This window comes from Nycticebus coucang, chromosome 22, assembly GCF_027406575.1.
Source record: "Nycticebus coucang isolate mNycCou1 chromosome 22, mNycCou1.pri, whole genome shotgun sequence".
In the NCBI taxonomy this organism is placed as follows: Eukaryota; Metazoa; Chordata; class Mammalia; order Primates; family Lorisidae; genus Nycticebus; species Nycticebus coucang.
In genome coordinates this window covers 5,322,779-5,342,588 of record NC_069801.1, presented here as the reverse complement: position 1 = coordinate 5,342,588, position 19,810 = coordinate 5,322,779, and the positions used below count along the sequence as shown (strand labels likewise).

Sequence of the window (19,810 nt, the reverse complement as noted above, 5' to 3'; positions counted from 1 at the left end):
AACTTAGAATTACCAGAGGATGCAGCAATTTCTTTTTTCTTTTCTTTTCTTTCTTTTTTTCTTGAGACAGAGCCTCAAGCTGTCACCCTGGGTAGAGTGCTGTGGCATCACAGCTCACAGCAACCTCCAACTCCTGGACTCAAGTGATTCTCCTGCCTCCGCCTCCCAAGTAGCTGGGATTACAGGCGCCACAACACCCAGCTATTTTTTTGGTTGCAGCCATCATTGTTGTTTGGCGGGCCCAGGCTGAATTCGAGCCTGCCAACTCAGGTGTATGTGGCTGGCGCCTTAGCTGCTTGAGCCACAGGTGCTGAGCCAGGATGCAGCAATTTCACTCCAAGGTATAAGCCCAAGAGAACTGAAAACATGACTACATGAAAACCTGAGTCAAGAATGCTCCAAGCAGCATTATTCATAATGGCCCAAAGGTAGAAACGACCCAAATGTCCATCAACTGACGAAGGGATAAACAAAGGGTGGTGCATCCATACGATGGAATATTATTCAGCCATGACAAAGAATACAATGTGGCTATGCACTGCAACGCGAAGAAACCTTGAACGTTATGCTAATTGCAAAAGCCAGGCATAGAAAACCACACATTGTATAATTGCATTTTTATGACATGCCCAGAATAGGCAAATTAATAGAGACAGAAAATGGATTAGCAGGTGCCAAGAGCTGGTGGGCGGGTGAATGGGAATGGCTGTTAATGGGTGTGGGATTTCTTTAGCACAGATGAAAATGCAACATACAGCTGAATTTTTTTCTTTTCTTTCTTTTATTTTCATAATCTCTCTTCCTATAATTGGTGGAGGTGGGGTCTTGCTTTTGCCCAGGCTGGTAAGGCGCTCTGGATTTTGAAGGACCCACCCAGCCTGGCACCCCAAATTCCTGGAGTTGCAGGTGTGGCCATAGCACCAGCCAATCAACACCATTTCTCCCATCTCTCTCTTTCTGTCCTCCTCTCCTTTTCTCCAATTCTTTTCTTTCACGCTCCCCCCTTTTTCCTGTCTGTTTCTTTTTCTCTTCTTTCTCACTGCTCCCTCTTTACCCTTCTCTTCCTTTGGGCCTTTATACGAAGAAGCCACTTCAATAGCTAAGCTCTGAGATAAGGCAATTCAAAGTGAAGGAAGTGGTGAGAAGGAAAAAAGTAGGGAAGAAAGGGAATAAGAAGAAAACACACATGAGAAGGGACCAACAATGGTTGGAAGGGACCAACCATTTTGGCACCATGAAAACCCAAAACAGAGCAGTTCCCCCCCCCCACCACCAAGGGCATGCCAACAGTTACTGCAGAGGACTACGCCCATCAAGAAGTAATGAAAGTGACAGAAAGGGAACTTCAAATATGGACAGTAGAGGCAAGAGAAAGTAGAAAAACAGAATCAAAAATGGATGAAAGATATGAAGACTATAGAATGGATATGGCAGAGCTTAAGGAAATGAAGGAATCAATCAGAAACTTAAAGATGCAGTAGAAATTATGAATAACAGATTAGACCGTGGAGAAGAAAGAATCTCAGAGCTAAAGGATAAAGTTCATGAGCTAATCCAGGTAGTCAAAGAGGCAGAAGAGAGAAAAAGCAAAACATTAGCTCAGAGAATTATTGGACTTCAGGAAGCATTCAAACATACCAATTATAGGGATTCCTGAAGGGGAAAAAAAAATGTCCCAAAGGTATGGAACCCCTAGGAAGGATATCGGAAATTAAAACTCCCCAAGTTTCACTGAACAGTCTGAAACTCTCCTTTCAGAGAGATAATTGCACCCTAGGTCATCTCAACACAAACAGAGCCTCTCCAAGACACATTGTAATAAACCTGTCCAAAGTCAACACGAAACAGAAAATTCTGTAAATGCCAACTGACCTATAGGGGCAGAACCATCGGGGTGACAGCAGACTTCTCAACAGAAACTTTTCCTGTAATTCTTCATTTCCAGAAGATAATGACCATCTACCTTCAACCTTTTTTTTTCCCACTTCCTTTTTTTTTTTTATTTTTTGCAGTTTTTGGCTGGGGCTGGGTTTGAACCCCCCACCTCCGGCATATGGGGCCAGCACCCTACTCCTTTGAGCCACAGGTGCCGCCCTACCTTCAACCTTTTTAACAAAACAATTTTCAGCCTAGAATTCTGTATTCTGCTAAACGAAGAAGTTAATTGCATCCTTCAAATCTCAAATATGGTTCTTTTAAGTATTTTAAGGACATACTAAAAGCTTTGATATAAAGAACTATTTTAAGTCACACTTTTTCTAAAGCCATCTGAGATATGCCCTAACAGAGGGCTGCTTCCAAGAAACAGTTTGAAGTGCTATTGTCAAGCAGAGGCAGGGGCTCTAGGGGATTTTGGGGTCAGCAAACATGAACCTGGCAGAGCCCTGGAGGGGATTTCCCATGAGACCCCGCCCCCAGCTGAGTCACCGCCTCCTGTATTTGACCTGCAGCAAGCCGTCCTGAGCTGCAGAACCCTGAAGACCAAGGAGTGGAAAGTTTGCTGGTGCCCTGAGATCTCCAGGTCTGTCCGTTCAGGGCACTGGGTGGGAGTATTGAGGTAGGGGAGAAGACAGAACCTTTGTTCTCTAGACTTTTCCTCATTCTTACTTATAATAACTTTTCTTCAATAGCCCATTCAATAAAGATCAGGAATTCAACCTGAAAACAATAGTCTTTACAAGTTACTAAGTTAACAACTTTATTGTAATGTTCATCACAGGAAAAGTTATGAAATGATGAAAATGCCTCCTTTTTATTATTGCTGTCACTTTTTACACGAGGTTGTAAAGACTGTGGCTCTGGGACTGTTGCTTTTACTCCCGAGTTGTGTTACTATACAGACTTCAGATTTTAAAATGGGCTGTGTATGTCTGTGTTTAAGATGATGTGATAACGAATTGGGTGGAGAGATTGTTGAGCATGTTACCAGGGAGGCATTTTGTCAAGGAGGGGTAGTGATCATGGGATACCATCTCCTTGAATTAAACTGTCTGATGAACGGATAAATTCCCTTCCTGGGGCTCTATTTCAGGGACAGCAAACAGTTGGCACCATTGAAATCCGGACACTAAGTATCTATGAAAGTCCCCAAAAGTTCTTGCTGTTGTTACATCTGCATTTTTGCAGATTATGTTGGAAAATTCACTCTTGGACTTTGGTAAACCTGTGCAAAGATACGAGTTTAGTCACGCTTGCCCTGTTACATACGTTTCTATGAATTTGCTGCTTTTCCATAATATTCCATTGTAAACTGTGCCCCCAAAAGCACACGTCATGGTCTTGTGGAATGGTGTGTGTAATGGTCGAAATGGAGCCAATTCTAAAAGGAGAAACCACCCTTCCTTGGGAATGTTTATCTTCTGCAGAGTGACGTTTGTGGAGCCAGCTAACTTGATTCAAGTTCTCTTGGCATATACTTCACTAGTGTCCTATCTACGCAAGCTTCTGTCATGGGAAGTGGCTATTACAGCATGTTGGCAGCAGTGGTGCTAGTTATGAATTTGGAAAGGATGCAATCACTGCAGGATTTCTGTGGTAACTGTCCCGCTGGTAAGTGCCAAGTTAACATGTGCATTTGATCTGTTCAGTTGAAAACACGGTTGAGTTAGTCCATGAATGAATCTTTTATTCATTCATTTACAAATATTCATTCAATGTTACATATGAACTATGGATATGGGTAAGTCATTTATCCTCTTGCACCTCAACTATCAACTGGGGATAATAAGAGAACCCATCTCACGGGCTGGCTGGGAGGATCACAGGAAGGGCTTATAACCTTGTATGGCACATGGTGAGACCTCAGAAATGTTACTTTTGTGTGGAGGCTCTGTATTTAGACTGGAGGCACAGTCCGCAGTTAGCAGGTGGCAGGCAGAGGGCTCAACAGAACGGGAAAGTCAGACACATTTAAATTTTTTTTTTTTTTTTTTTGGCCGGGGCTAGGTTTGAACCCACCACCTCCGGCATATGGGACCGGCACCCTACTCCTTGAGCCACAGGGGCCGCCCAAGACACATTTAAATTTTAAGGTAGCAACAAAGGACATTACTTTTCTCCTTCATCCAGTCTATGGGTCTCTTGGATTGATCAAGAGAATTGGCCCATTTTATTCAATAGACTGAGGATTTTCTTTCCATTGACTTATTGGTTACAATATCTGCATTTTTTTATTTCCAATTCCGTGATTATGCAAAGGACGATCTAGCAAATGTATAATTTTAAAAAGTCCATCGAAATAATGTCTATCACTGTGTCATCTAGAAAACAATTCATTCTTTCTTACTCCAATTTTCCTGTAAATTTCATAATGCTTTGGGTGACAACTGTCCACTGTCAAGCATGTACAGCTATTAACTGCTTTTTGTAGGTACTTTCTGTGGGAAAAACAAGAATCAGACTTGCATTCTCTGTCCTCCAAACAGCTTCTCCAGCACAGGTGGACAAAGGACCTGTGATATATGCAGACAATGTAAAGGTATGATTTAAAACATGTTTCTTTTTCCAGAAGGTTTTTGGGAAGACAAACTTTTACTGCCAATTTACTGATTGATCTGTACTGAAAATCTTAAATGTCAAAGATTCTGACTCCTCTGTCACTGGGCAGGTTCAGTAAAATAACATACTGTAATAGCACTTATTTGTAGGTCAAGCTTTTTAATTATTAGAGGAAACATTCCTTTGATGACAGAGATGTTTTTCATTAGCAAAACGTAAAAATGCTTGCTGGAGATTTAGAAGTTAACTTTATACTCTAAAGTTCTTAGGAACATAAGTAGAATGAATATGATTTTTATTGCAGAACATAAATTTGCTTCCTGGATCTAAAGGTCAAGTATAATAAAATGTTCGGGGGGACTTTGTAGGTGTTTTCAGGACCAAGAAGCCGTGCTCCCCCATCAGCAATGCAGAGTGTGTCTGCATCTCCGGGTTCCACTGCCTGGGGGAAGGGTGCACCATGTGTAAGAAAGATTGTACACAAGGTCAAGAACTAACAAAAGAGGGTAAGTCTGCTCTTCCATCTAGTGGGAAGCTTGTTGTGTAGACATATGCCGTTAGGTTTTGAGCCTTGGAATATAAAGAAGCAATAGATTTATAGAACCTTAAAGTAACAGGTGATGAACCCCTGAGTCACGTAACTATTAATATCATATATTAATTACTATTTTAAAATTAAATTAATAAAGTACTTTTCCATTATTTTTGCATAAATGGAAGACATTTGAAGGCAGAATGTTTATTTCCAGAACCATGCTTTCTCCCGCATTTTAGATATACACTATATGTACAATTAGAATAAAAATAGCAATCTTAGGGTTTTGTTTCAAGACTTACTCACCAATCTGTGCAGGCTGTATTATGTTAACAACTTTACTGTAATGTTCATCACAGGAAAAGTTATGGAATGATGATAATGCCTCCTTTTTATTACTGCTGTCATTTTTACACAAGGTTGTAAAGACTGTTGCTTTGGGACATTTAACGATCAGAAAAATGGCATCTGTCGACCCTGGACAAAGTATGTATAATTTCCTTTTGCTAAAAAGCATTAATTGCCTTTTGCTTATGAAATAAAGAACCGGGGTTAAACTTCCCTAAAGACGAGGAATGCTATCATTAAAACGTTTTTACACCTGTGAAATGTAGGCAGAAAGTAACTAATATTGTGAGTTCCTGGTGACTCAATATGCAAAGAGAGCGTTTTCTCCAGATCAGAAATACGCACGGAACTCCGCCACTCCCCACAGTCTTTTCTGTTCTGTCACCTTCCAATCTGTTTGCCGCCTCTTACCTTTCCTCACTGATCAGCCCAGCTCCCAGAGTTCAATGCCAGCCCTGAAAACGATACCGAACAAGGCTAAAGATTGCCTGTTACTCACCCTCCAGAATGTGACATGTGGCTTGGGCACACGAGGCCACCACAAGTAGTAAAAAGCCAGTGATATCTGAGAGAACATGACCATTAACTTGTGAGACCAGCGCTTCTCCAACTGTGGTCAGGTGCCGGCCTTCTCAAGGTCTGTCGTACGTCCCCGGCCACACCAGCGCACGGTTGGAGAATAAGCATTTAGAAACTTTTAAGGCAAAACGGCAGACTAATGTGGAATGTTGACTCTAAGAGTAAACATTTGAGCTTTTTTTCTGAGACAAGGTTTCATTCTGTCACCCCAGCTAGAGTGCTGTGTCATCCTCCTCCTGAGTAGCCGGGATTACGGGTGCGCTCCACTATCCCCGGCTAATTTTTTCTTTTTCTTTTTTTTGGTAGCGATGGGGTCTCACTCTTGTTCAGGCTGGTCTCACCGCAAGTGATTCTCCTTCATCAGCTTCCCAGACCCATGCATGTTGTATACGCCTTTATCTTTGTTTTTTTTTTTTTCACTTAATTTTTCTACTAGAAAATCATTTTTACTATCTTTTGCAAGTGTTATTGGTTTGTGACAGATCGAAGTTGTTTTCTTTTTAAGGTTCTACACACACTGCTCAGAGTCGTTGAGTGTCTCCGCATGGAAAAGTGGGAGTGGGTGTGAACTGGGCTTTGGAGGATGGGAAGGAGCCAGGGAATGTACAAGGACAATGGTGGTGACGGTAATGGTGACAGCTGCCATTTATTGGGTGTGTCAGGCATGCGAAAGTGACCTCATTCGTTAGCTCTTTCCAACAGTCCTGGAAGCATACTCAGATGAAAAAATCGAGGCTTAGAGAGATTTCTCAACTTGCCCAAGGTCCTCTGGAAAGCAGCAGACCTGGGGCTCAAACCCTGGTTTGTCTGATGCTGAAGCCAGAACAAGGCTAGACCTCTCCCCTCTTTCAGATATGCCAGTGACGGTCAAATGTAGCCAAGAGACTTGGGAGTGAGAGACGACTCAGGTAAAGTGGCCTGAACTCAGGTGCTGCAGGAAGCTGAGGGCAGCCAGCTGGAAGGTTTCCACATCTCAGCATCAGCTATGAACATGCAGTCCCGTCTCTGTGTCACCAGGCTAAACAGTCAAAGTTTTAACCCGCAATCCTCTGCACCTATATTCATTATTTGAACTCTTTTCATTGAACTAAGCTGTTCTTCGAATGGGAAGTCTGTGCTCGTGAATGGGACGAAAGAAAGGGATATGGTCTGTGGACCGACTTTGGCCAACTTCTCCCCAGGACCCTCCTCCACCACCACGCCTGCCCCCACCAGAGAGCCAGGTAGCTGGTTTGATGCTGTGAAATCTAACTGAATATATTATGGTTGTTCCCAGCTGTTATTTAAATTGCACCAATACTGTGGTGTCTCACGTCCCCACCTTCAATGGACCCTCCAGGTACCTCCCTCCTTGTTCCCCACCATCCAGGACGGGTCTGTTTTGGGCAAGGTGGGACTTCACCCAAACAGACACATCTTCATCAAGGGCAAATAAAGGGGGTTAGAACGTCCCTCATATGCTCGAAAGGGTAAAACACTTACCTTTTAGGGCCTTCTAAGAAAATGAAGTTTGGAGCTTTGTTTTTTTTTTTTTTTTAAGTTTTCTAAGTTTACTAAGTTAGCAGGTTGGAAACGGCCAAGGCTCTGACCCTCTCAGAGTTGGCCCATGGAAATACAGACAGGAGAGTGTTTGCAGAGACCCGTTCCCATGCGCCTGTCTCCTTTTGCTCTTTTTTGAAGGACACGCTCCGCAGGTCCTCACCAGCTTCTTGGCGCTGACGTCGGTGGCGCTGCTGCTCCTGGTCTTGGTCCTGATCCTCCGCGTCTCTGTTGTCAAACGAGGCAGAAAGAAACTCCTGTATATAGTCAAGCAACGTAAGCTCCCTGCTCACTGTGATGTGAGCTCTCTCAAGACAAAGCTGTTTGCAGCAGAAGGGAAGGGCTGTAGAAATGAGGTCTGACACTGTGGCTATCAAGCAGGGACAGTTTTTTCCCCGAGGGGACATTTGGCAATGTAGTGGGTCTGGAGACAGTTGTGGTGGGCCATGCTTTGTAGTGGGGGCTGGGGGACACTGCTCACCTGCTAGGATGCCCAGGACACCCCTCGGCGAAGGTGATCTAGCCCCAGATGTTAACAGTGCTGACGGGGAGAAAGGCTGGGGTGCAGCAGAACACATCCCAGGGTTCTAGAAAAATGACAATTTAAGTATGCTGCCGTCTCAGATAGTGGGTGTGTGTGTGTGTGCGCACGCCCTGCACAAAGGACTCCGGCAAGGAAGAATCAGAAAAAAACATTCCCTGCACGCTCTTCTGCTTGGTAAGTAGCTTTAAATCGAGTTTAGACTCACATGCAGAGGAGGCATTGTGAGCTAAGAGGAGGTTTGAAGTGAGTTTACGAGATGGATTATTATAATACCCATCTGGATTAAACAAAAAATCTCAACAGTGAATGTCATTCATTAATCCATTAAACGAGACAGAATTTCTGTAAGGTACCCAGCAAGTACCGGGCAGAGTCAACCAAAGCCACAGGCGATGTGTGTGGATAGATGTGGGGCAGTCTGTCTTGTGTCTCTGCGGAGGGCAGGATGAGCTGTGACAGGCTCACGATGACTCCACAGGAGGAATTCTGAAAGCAAAAGCTTAACCCAAAACACTTCAGTCAGACCAGAGTGTGTCAATTTGAAGGTTGTTAAGACATACGGGATGACCCAAAGTTCAGGTGTGAAGACAGGGAAAATGGGACCTTGTAGCTAAATGCACCTTTATTTACCAAATAGTCATGACAACATTTTACAAAGTGTGCTCAACACGTTGGTCACCTCTTTGCGAAATTTTGTAAATAAAGGTCCATTTAGCTACAATGTCCCATTTTCCCTGCTGGGTACATGTATAAGGTGCCACTACACACAACCTTTGGTGCACCCATGTATGGGGGGGAGCATTCGTAAAGTCTTATCCAAAGATATACGGCACTAATTTAAAGATTCTTTTTAATGCAGCACAAAACTCTTTTAGCTTGTGAAATGTACAGAAAAACGCATGAATGTAAAGTTTAACAGATTGTAAATGAACACCCCCAAACCTTCCCTGGGCCAACAATAGACCGGAGTTGCCTCCCTCCGAGCCCTGCACGCCGCAGCCTTGTAGACCACAGCCGCCTCCCCGCTGCTGCTAACCACAGCTAGATCTGCACAGCGTTTACTTCCTTGTTCTTTATGGTTTAACTACCTAACGACCCCGTTTTATTTGGCTGTGTGTGAATGTCACACAAGTGGAGTCACAGGCGGTGTGTGTGGCCCCTTCTCACCCTCCACCCTGTATCTTTTGAGATTCACCCCTGGGTTGAGTTCCCCTGTGCTGATTTCCACTGCTGCAGACTCTCCTATGGAGTGACCGACAGATCATTGCTCACTCCTTCTAACCCTGGAGGACCCTGGGCTGCTTTCCAGTTTGCCGCTGTTACAGACAAGGACATGAATATTTTTCTGCGTCCTTACGGATGTCAGTACACATAAGCACGTGTTTCTGTTTCCTTTTTATTTTTTTAACCTAGGAATAAAATCTGCTGAGATATGAGGAATGTGTATCTTGGTAGGTATAGCAGACAGTTTTCCAAAACGGTTGGCCCCCATGTACACTTCCCCAGCGGTATGGAACAGCTGGCTCCGCGTCCCTTCTACCTCTTGGTACCATCCGTCTATTTTTACCTATCTGATGGGTGGAGACGAGGATCTCGCTGTGGTTTTGATTTGCGTTTCCCTGATTCCCAGTGAGGCCAGAGGCCTTTTCATGTTACATCAGCCATTCGAATGTCCTCTCTTGTGAGTGCCTGATCAAGTCTTTTCAGCATTTCCTCTTAGGGCTATCTGCTGTTTTCTTATTAATTTATAGGAACTTTTTAGTCTGTTGCTCATGTGCTGCAAATATCTTTTCCTATTTTGTGGTTTGCCCTTTCATTCTCTTTCTGAGGTCTACACCTCTCTGGGGTAGGGAAACTGGGGCCTTCTGATTTTAAGATTTCTTTTTTATTTTTAAGCACCAAAGGAGGCGAGAAAAGCCTCATCTTTCTCTGCTGCACCCCCTTTTTTTATTGAGACAGAGTCCCACTTTGTTGCCCTTGGTACAGCAACCTCCAACTCTTGGACTCAAACAATTCTTTTGCCTCAGCCTCCTGAGTAGCTGGGACTACAGGCATCCGCCAGAACACCTGGCTATTTTGTTGTTGTTGTTGTTTTAACAGGCCCGGGCAGGGTTCAAACCCACCAGCCCTGGTGCATGTGGCCAGCACTCTACCCAGTGAGCTACGGGTGCCACCTGCTGCTCCCCTTTTAATAAAAGGGTTTCTTCTGGGGTGGCACCTGTGGCTCAGTCAGTAAGGCGCCGGCCCCATATACCCAGGGTGGTGGGTTCAAACCCGGCCCCGGCCAAACTGCAACCAAAAAATAGCCGGGCGTTGTGGCGGGCGCCTGTAGTCCCAGCTACTCAGGAGGCTGAGGCAAGAGAATTGCTTAAGCCCAGGAGTTGGAGGTTGCTGTGAGCTGTGTGAGGCCACGGCACTCTACCGAGGGCCATAAAGTGAGACTCTGTCTCTACAAAAAAATAAAAAAAAAAAAAAAGGGTTTCTTCTGTAAAATTTGGATTCAGTCGAAAGGCACCACTTAAAGACCTAGAAGGCTACAGGTGACCTACGGCTGTAGATTCCACCCCCTGCTCCTGATTTTAAAGAACTCTCTCTCCCATCCTACCCCAGATGACAACAAAGTTCTTTATAAAATGCTTTCCAGAAGTATTTATGAGTAATGAGTGAATTGCCATGGAACTATAATCAGTTTTTAAAAAATTTTTCAGATCATTCAAAAGATGATAGATCATAGGAAGTTACAAAGAACAGTACAGAAAAGTCTCATGTGTCATTCATGGGGTCACATCTTGTAGGATAGCATCAGAACCAGGAAGCTGATGGTGGCACTTGGCGCAGGCATATGCAGTGAGTCATTCTGGCAAATGAGTAGAATCGTGTAACCACCGGCACACTCGGAATACAGAACTCTCCATCCCCACAAGCTCTGCCCCACGTGCCCTTTCTAGACACGTCCCGTCCCTGCCCCCACGGGCCCCAGCTCCTGGCAGCCACTCATCTGTTTTCCATCCCTGTACTTCTGTCAGTTCAGGAGTGTTGGATACATTAATATATAGAATCACACGATACGTGTCAAACCTAAGTAGTAGACAGAGAGAGATTCTCTAAAAAAACCCTGATATTTATCCAGGAGCACACTGCAGCGTCCACCTGGTGGGGGCATCCAGAGAAGTAAAGGGAGACAGCTTTTTTTTGGGGGGGGGAGACAGAATCGCCCTTGGTAGAGTGCTATGGTGTCACAGCTCACAGCAACCTCAAACTCTTGGGCTTAAGCAATTCTCCTGCCTCAGCCTCCTAAGTAGCTAGGACTATAGGCTCCCACCACAATGCCCCACTATTTTTTGTTGCAGTTGTCATTGTTTAGCTGGCCCAGGCCAGATTCAAACCCACCAGCCTCAGTGTATGTGGCCAGCTCTGTAACCACTGTGCCACAGGTGCCGAGCCAGGAAGACAGGGTTTTTAAGGGAAAAATGAGGAGGGTTGTGCATGATATATATTTGAGACAGAATCTCACTTTGCTGCCCTGGACAGAGTGCCGTGGCGTCATAGCTCACAGCAACCTCAAACTCCTAGGCTAAAGCAATCCTCTCGCCTCAGCCTCTTGAGTAGCTGGGATACAAGTGCCTACCACAAGGCCCAACATCTTTTCTTTTAGAGACGAGGTCTCACTCTTGCTCAGTCTGGTCTCAAACTCGTAAGCTCAGGCATTCCACCCATCTCAGCTTCCCAGAGTGCTGGGATTACAGGCGTGAGCCCCTGTGCTGGGCATTGCATATGATTTCATGGCTACAAAGATCAATAACAAGGATGGCTTCAATCCAAGGTTGGACCAGCAGTTGCTGGGTAAATGTCCTTGCATCTTCCCAGAGGCAGTTTTTGTGCAAGGTTGAGGCTTTTGTAGAGTTGTGACAATTCTCATTGTCAGGCATCTGTGACAGGGTTTTTGACAGCGACTCTGTTTTGGTTCTGACAACTTTCACATGTGCAACCTTTTAAGATTAGCTTTTGTCAAGCACGATGCCCTTGACACCCACCTAGGTTGTGTGTTTTCAATAGTTCATTCTTTTTTCTTGCTGAGTAGTATTCCAAAGCATGGTGGTATCACATGTGGTATCAGGCACCTGTTGCCAGACACTTTGTTTCCAGTTTTGAAGCTCATAGAACTGGTAGGGATAATCACATAGAGGTTTATGTGGAGATACATTTTTTTTTTTTTTTTGTGAGACAGTCTCAAGCTGTTGCCCTGGGTAGAGTGCTGTGGCGTCACAGCTCACAGCAACCTCAAACTCTCCGGCTTAGGCGATTCTCTTGCCTCAGCCTCCCAAGTAGCTGGGAAAACAGGTGCCCGCCACTACACCTGGCTATTTGTTGTTGTTGCAGTTGTCATTGTTGTTTAGCTGGGCCAGGCCGGGTTTGAACCTGCAGCCTTGGTGTATGTTGCTGGCGCCCTACCCACTGAGCTATGGGTGCTGCCTGGAGATACATTTTCATATATAAGGTAAGTTGCTGAGAGTGCTGTTGCTGGGTTACATGCTAAATGCTTGCTTAGTTTTTTAAGAATCTGTCAACTACTTTCCAGAGGAGCGGTATCATTTTAATTCTCACCAGCCATTTATGAGAGAGAGATGCGGTTTCTTTGCATCCCTGCAGGCATTTTGCACTGCCACGATTTTTTGTTTCAGTGGTTCTGACAGGTGTGCAGTGGTACCTCATTGAGGCCTTCAGTTGCATCTCCTAATGGTTGGACATTTTTCCATGTGCTTATTTTTCTTCTTTGTATCTTCTGCCATGAAGTGCTCCTTCAGATCTTTTGCCTGTTTTCTAATTGTCTTATTTGTTTGTTTTATTGTTGAGATCTGAGAGCTCTTTGTATTTTGTAGATATGAGTCTGATCTCAGATAGGTGGTTTGTAAATATTGCTCTGCACTCGGCAGCCTGCCTTTCCATCCGCTTCACAGGGCCTTCCACGGAGAAAAAGTTTTCAATTTTGACGAAGTCCAATTTATTGATTCTTTTCATTGGTGGAGTCATGTCTAAGAATGCTTCATTGAGTCTTTGGTCCCAAAGACACAGATATTTTTTTCTGGTGTTGTCTTCTAAAACTTGTGTTTCACATTTAAATCTCAGATTCATTCGTTTAGTTACATTTTGTATAAGCTGTGAGAGGCTTAGGTCAGGTTTTTTGTTTTGTTTTGCTTTTTTTGCTTATAGAAGTTCAATTTATCCAGCATCATGTGTTTAAAACATTTGCCTTCCTTCATGGTATCTTTGTTGAAAATCAATTGTCTATTCTTGTGGGGGTGGATTTCTGGTTTTTCTCTTCTGCTCCATTGATCTGTATGTTTATTCTTTTGCCAATACTACACAGTCTTGATTACTATAAAAGAAATCTTCCCCTTCCCCTCCGACAAGGTTTGGCTCTGTCGCCCAGGCTGGAGTGCTATGGTGTGATCGTAGCTCACGCAGCCTTGCACTCCTAGACTCAAGCTATTCTTCTTTTTTAATATTGTTCTAGCTCAGCGGTTCTCAACCTGTGGGTCGCGACCCACAGGAACTATATTAAAGGGTTGCGGCATTAGGAAGGTTGAGAACCACTGTTCTAGCTATTTCCATATAACTTTAGGAAAGTTTGAATATCTTTTGTATATCTACAAAAAGTCAGCTGGGATTCTGCAGCTTGTATATCAGTTTAGGGAGAATTGCCATCTTTAATGTGTTAAGGACAGTCAGGCCTTGTTTAATGACTACGTTTTGAGAAATGTGTCATTAGGGGATTTTGTCATTGTGTGAATAGCACAGAATTTATGTACTTACATACACCTAGATGATGTAGCCTAGCACATCCCCGGGCTACATGGTTTAGCGTACTGTTTCTAGGCTACAAACCTAGGGACAGTATGTTACTATACTGGATACTCGAGGCAACTGTAACACAATGGTATTTGTGTATCTAAACATATCTAACTATAAAAAAGGTACAGTAAAGATACAGTATTGAAGATAACAAGTGGTACATCTGTATAGGGCGTATGCTTGGGAAATGGCTAATATTTCATGCTATAGTGATTCATTTTCAGGACATTTTGTAGCCAACGTAGACAATAAATAAACTCATTTCTAAAGATAAATACAGACATTTGATAGGAGGGAAAATCACAAATAATCTCTAGAAAAACTCATGCTTGCTATTATCTCTCTTGAGGACGAATTTGTTAAGATTAAACTTGAGACCGTTTGCTGCTTCGAGATGTTCTACAGCTCTGATTCTTGGAAAATACGTATGAAACGATTAACACAGACAACAAAACGTAAGAATCTTTTAAATTGCTTTTCAGCATTTATGAAACCAGTTCAAACTGCACAAGAAGAAGATGCCTGTAGCTGCCGGTTTCCAGAAGAAGAAGAAGGGGGGTGTGACCCATGAGATGGAAGCACAAGGGCTGTTGGACTCTCGGAGAAATTTCAGCAATTCCCCCATCATGTTTTCCAAAACCCAAAACGCCATCCTCAATAACACCCAGCATTCCCCCCGACAAGTTTTTTTTTCTAAATGCTAGTAAGTTGGCCTTTAAAAATGCACCACTATTTTAACAGAACAGACACGTAGGGACAGAGCGGTGGTAAAGGGTATTTTCTAGATACCATTTCACAGGCTGCAGGCTGAGGCTAGCCTTTAGAAATCCAAAGAAAAATATAGTTTAAATTTAATCACATAGGCCAACAACCCAGCTACAATCATAATCCAAATCAATGCAGGTTTGTGTGCAAATATGACATATGGCAATTAGCCGTAAGATGCAGTAAGTAGCCCCAACCAAACTTTCCATCGGGCCTATCATTTAGACGTGGTTGGGGGAGAGGGGTCAGAGTGCCTGAGTTTGGCGTCAGACCTTGATGAAGCGTTTCAGAAAGAGTTCACATGTCTTCCTGTATTCCATGGCCCTTCCATCCTCACACCTCCTGCCTTTGTCTTGCTCCGCTCTGAACCAGGTTACTTTTGTTTTGTTTTATTCTTAACTTTTTACATAATATTTGACACACAAACTAATGAATGAAAGGTATGAAGCACAGTGAGACAATGAACACCCATGAACTCATAGCCCAGCTGGAGTGCTGGGACAGGGCCCACCAAACTCCCATGGCCAAATCTGGAACCATTTGCCTGTTTTGTTGTTGTTGTTGTTTGTTTGTTTTTGAAGAGCTGGGTCTTGCTCTGTCACCTGGGCTGGAGCACACTGGCTATTCATAGGTATGATCTTAGTGCACTACAGCCTGGAACTCCTGGCCTCAAGTGATCCTCTGGGACTACAGGTGCGAGTCATTGGGCATGGCTGCCTTTATAGCTTATAATTAAAAAAATAATTTATCATATAATCATGTACCTTAAAATGATGTAATTTAGTTTTGTTTGTTTTTGAGCTTTATGAAAATGGTCTTGTGCTGTATGTGAAACTTCTGTGATTTGCTTGAATCAGTCAAAATTATATGATTTTTATGAGACTTGTTTATGTCAAGTGTAGCTTTAGTGTATTTATTTTTACTGACTAATTTTGCAAACATGCCATTATTTATCAATCCATTCTCTACTAAGGGAGATTGGGTTGTTTTTAGGTGCGTTACAATCATGAACAATGTTGCTATGATTTTTTAAAAATATATTTCTTGTGCAAGAGTGCTGCCGGGGCAAGTTTCTGAAAGTAATAATTGCTGGATCTTATGGCACAGGAATGCTCAGCTTTATAAGCTGGTGCCCTACCAACACATGCTAAGTTATGCAGAAATAGCAAATGACTCCCTAATTTTTAATGGATTATAACAAAACAACAAAGGTCCATTTATTATAATCATGACAGGCCAGTTGCAGGCTGGCTGGGGCTCTGCTCCACATAATTTCACTCTGGAATTTAGGTGGATGGGGAGATTCTATTTGGAACATTGGCCATCTCATGGCAGAGATATCTGTCACTTCTTTTCATATTTAGCTAGATTGACTCGAACCTTTAGAATGAGTCGTGAAGCAAGCCAAGTATTAATAGGGCACAAAAGTATATAATGTTCACACAGGGAGGGACAGAAATATTTCTGAATAGGATCTACCTCAGTGCCAAATTGCTCTTTAAAATGGTTGTCCCAATGTAGGCTCCCGTGAGTCATGTAAGTTTCCTGGGTGTCTCATAAGGTATTCCATCGATCCAATCCTTGCTACTTTCTGGTATTGCCAGATTCCTTTAATTTTGCCAGGCTGGTGGGTATAAAATGGGAGCTTGCTGTGGTCTTATTTTGCATTTCTTGGTTACAAATAACTATTTTCTCACATGTTTATATATAATGTGTGTTTTCCTTTTTGTCCAATGCTTGCTTGTACCTTTTTGCCCATTTAAAAACAATTAGTTGTCTTTCTTATTGATTCCAAGAACATCTTTATATATTCTGGATCATCATCTTTGATCAGTTACATGTGTTATAACTACCGCCTTTTGCAGGAGACACCTGAAAAGAAACACCTTGGTCACAAGGGAATGGGGAAGGGATTAGTCTCTCGTTGAAAAGCACGAGAGCAGGTACATCATTGCTTGGCAAGCTCCACACCAGTGGTGTAAATAGCCACAGGATCACTCTAGAAATAGCCACAGGCAAAGTTAGTCAGACTCCTCCTAAGACTGACTGCTGCACCTTTGAGGCACTCCGGCATCTCTGACCTGACTGAGACAACGGGCTCCCCGGCACTGATGGGGAATCATACCCAGAGAGAGCTTGTACAGCAGTCCACATCCTGGCAGTTTCATGGCTGGGGCCGGTGGCCTAGCGTCCCAGCTCGGACAAATGGCAATGAGGATGGGAAAGTGGGCAAGGACCGAAGGGAAAACAAGCTTTTAGCAAACAAAAGAAAGAGAGGAGAAGTATATAAGAATATTCGGGAATGAGAAGAGCCTTTAGCAAGAAGAAATATATAAGAAAAGATTCGGGAGAGAATGGGCGGAGGGAGGGTGATTGGTGGGACTACACCTGTGGTGCATCTTCCAAGGGTACACGTGAAACTTAGTAAACGTAGAATATAAATGTCTTAACACAATAACTAAGAAAATGCCAGGAAGGCTATGTTAACCAGTGTGATGAAAATGTGTCAAATGGTCTATAAAACCAGTGTATGGTGCCCCATGATCGCATTAATGTACACGGCTATGATTTAATAATAAAAACAAAAAGAAAGAAAAAAAGATTCGGGAATAAGTAGAACCTTTAGCAAACAAGAGCCTTTAGCAAACAAAGAGGGGAGAAATATATAAGAATTGGGAATGAGCACAGCCGTTAGCAAACAAAAGAAAAAGAGAAGAAATACATAAGAAAGATAAGAACTCAGGAATAAGAACCTTTAGCAAACAAAAGAGAGGAGAAATATATAAGAAAAGGGACAGAGGATGAGCCTGGGGGTGAGAGAAGCCTTTGGCAGATAAAAACAGCAAGGGAAAGAAGAAATATATAAAAAGTAAAAAGATAAGATACAAGAAGTTTGGGAAACAAAGGGAAAAGAGATAAGAAATAAAAAGAAACAGGAGGGATGCTGCTTTGAGTAATGCGGGGCCTCCAACAAATTCGTAAACAAAGGGAAAATCCGCTGGAGAAAGCGGGACCTTTGACCAAACCGAAGGAGAACCTGCTTTAGGGAAGCGGGACCTTTGACCAGGTCAAAGAGGGGCTCGAAGTAAATGAGAACTTTTGGCACCCCGACGAGGGCCCCCGGCACCCTATCCCATCCCGCACTCCTTACTCAAAGGAGGGCAGGAAGCAAAACAGCAGCTGGAGTAACGTGGAACCTTTGCAAAAAGAAGCTTGAGAAAAAGATAAATGTAAGAAAAGGGTAAGAAGTTTGGGATCGGGTTGTAAGAACTCTCATCAGTTAGGGAAAGAATATCTAACTGCCTTCCCCATATCATCGTCTGTGGTCAGCAGAAAGCAGTTTAGAACTGACGTAGGGCGGCGCCTGTGGCTCAGTGAGTAGGGCGCCGGCCCCATATACCGAGGGTGGTGGGTTCAAACCCGGCCCCGGCCAAACTGCAATAAAAAAATAGCCGGGCGTTGTGGCAGGCGCCTGTAGTCCTAGCTACTCGGGAGGCTGAGGCAGGAGAATCGCTTAAGCCCAGGAGTTGGAGGTTGCTGTGAGCTGTGTGAGGCCACGGCACTCTACCGAGGGCCATAAAGTGAGACTCTGTCTCTACAAAAAAAAAAAAAAAAAAGAACTGACGTCGCCCCCTGTCCCTTCAAGACAGTCAAAGGTTCTATATGGAACGACAGAAAAAAGCAGGAAAAAGAGAACGGCAGGCCAGAAAGACCTTCGGCAAAAAAGAAAGCAGCCGGAGAGAAAAGATCCTGGCAATTCAGATACAAGACCAATGTTGAAGGTAATGATCTGAGTTCATGTTTTGCGTATGGACAGCCACCGGTCCCAACACCATTCACTTAATGCTACTTCTTATCCCCTGTGGAGCTGCAAGGCCACTCTGCCATCCAAGTTTCCACATGGCCCTGGGGCAGCTTCTGTGTGCTCTCTCCTGCTCCATCATCAGTTTGCCGACCCTGTGCCAGCAGATTCAACACTATCTTTCTTGCAATAGCTTTGTAATAACCCTTGGTAGCCCAGTGGACACCTTGTTCAACATCAGGAATGTTGTGGGTATTGTTGGTCTTTCATTTTTTTTTAATAAAAATTCTACAATCTGAATCCCTAAAGTCTTTTATTAATAAAAATATTTTATTTTAGAATATAATGTATGAAAAACAAGTGCCTGGAACGTAGCTTGATAAACCAAACCAGAGGGGGGCTATTCTCCCTTTTATAGAAGAATTCTTAATGCCCAAGTGAGAATTTCTCAACCTCTCAAACATCAGGAAAATGAGCAATAAAACCAAATGAAGTCACAAATCAGTGGAGTGGGTGGGGACGCTCACCCCACTGGGGGTGCTGGGATAAGCCCTTTAGAAAGCTCTTGGCTTTCAAGAGGAGCCTTCGCTCCTAGTCAACAGATATTCACAGTCAACCCAAATGACCATGTGGGGACATTCATAGCAGGGTGACCTGTGATAGTCACACAGAGAAGGCAGCCAACACCCACTCCCACAGGTTGGGTAAAAGGCAGTGCATTCAAGAAAGTAACCAGCCGCTGCTGCAGGCCCTGTGGCCCCTGGGCTTCACAGCCATGGCTCCCTAAACCTCCACTAGTATCCCAGAGCTGGAGTCTTTTTCGTCCACAAAATCATCACCCTCTTGGTGCTCAGATGTGGTAGTGGAAACCGAGGAGATCAGAGAAGGGTCTTGGGGTGACAGAGGCTCAGAGATGTCAGACAAGGGAATGTCTGCAGAGACGTGAGGGCTGTGGGACCCAGTGGGCCCGGGCTTGGTCCTGTGACGAGGACTAGGACTGAGCCTGGGTTTGAGGTTAGGCCTGGGCCTGACAGTGGGCCTGTGAAAGGAACTGAGGTTAGGCATGGGTCAGCCAGCCAGTGAGCCAGTGGGACTGGGAATGGAACTGAGCTTGGGCACTAGAACTGCCAGCCAGCAAGCCAACAAGTGGACCTAGGAACAGAACTGAGCTTGGGCACTGGGCCTGCCAGCCAGCCAGCCAGTGGGCCTAAGAATGAAACTGAGTTTGAGCACTGGGCTGGCCTGCCAGCCAACCAGTGGGCCTGGAAAAGGAACTGAGGTTGGGCACTGGGCCAGCCAGCCTGCCACCAGATATTGGCCCTGAGTATGTAAGTGAGGTAGGGCATGT

At 44.0% G+C, this 19,810-nt stretch overlaps 1 protein-coding gene across 2 annotated transcripts; it reads left to right on the top strand.

Annotated features, from left to right (window-relative positions):
* The first annotated feature begins 2,474 nt into the window (after nucleotides 1–2,474).
* On the top strand, nucleotides 2,475–18,128 carry TNFRSF9 (TNF receptor superfamily member 9). 2 transcript variants are annotated; one of them, XM_053577384.1, is made up of 8 exons: nucleotides 2,475–2,521; nucleotides 3,366–3,549; nucleotides 4,370–4,477; nucleotides 4,866–5,003; nucleotides 5,452–5,518; nucleotides 7,052–7,182; nucleotides 7,640–7,774; nucleotides 14,378–18,128. In XM_053577384.1, the coding sequence occupies exons 2-8, from the start codon at nucleotides 3,450–3,452 to the stop codon at nucleotides 14,464–14,466; spliced, it is 768 nt and encodes a 255-aa protein (XP_053433359.1). In that variant the 5' UTR covers nucleotides 2,475–2,521; nucleotides 3,366–3,449; the 3' UTR covers nucleotides 14,467–18,128. The 2 variants fall into 2 exon arrangements, with proteins under 2 accessions (XP_053433359.1, XP_053433358.1); XM_053577383.1 differs by having other exon boundaries at nucleotides 2,496–2,557.
* The last annotated feature ends 1,682 nt before the right edge of the window (nucleotides 18,129–19,810 follow it).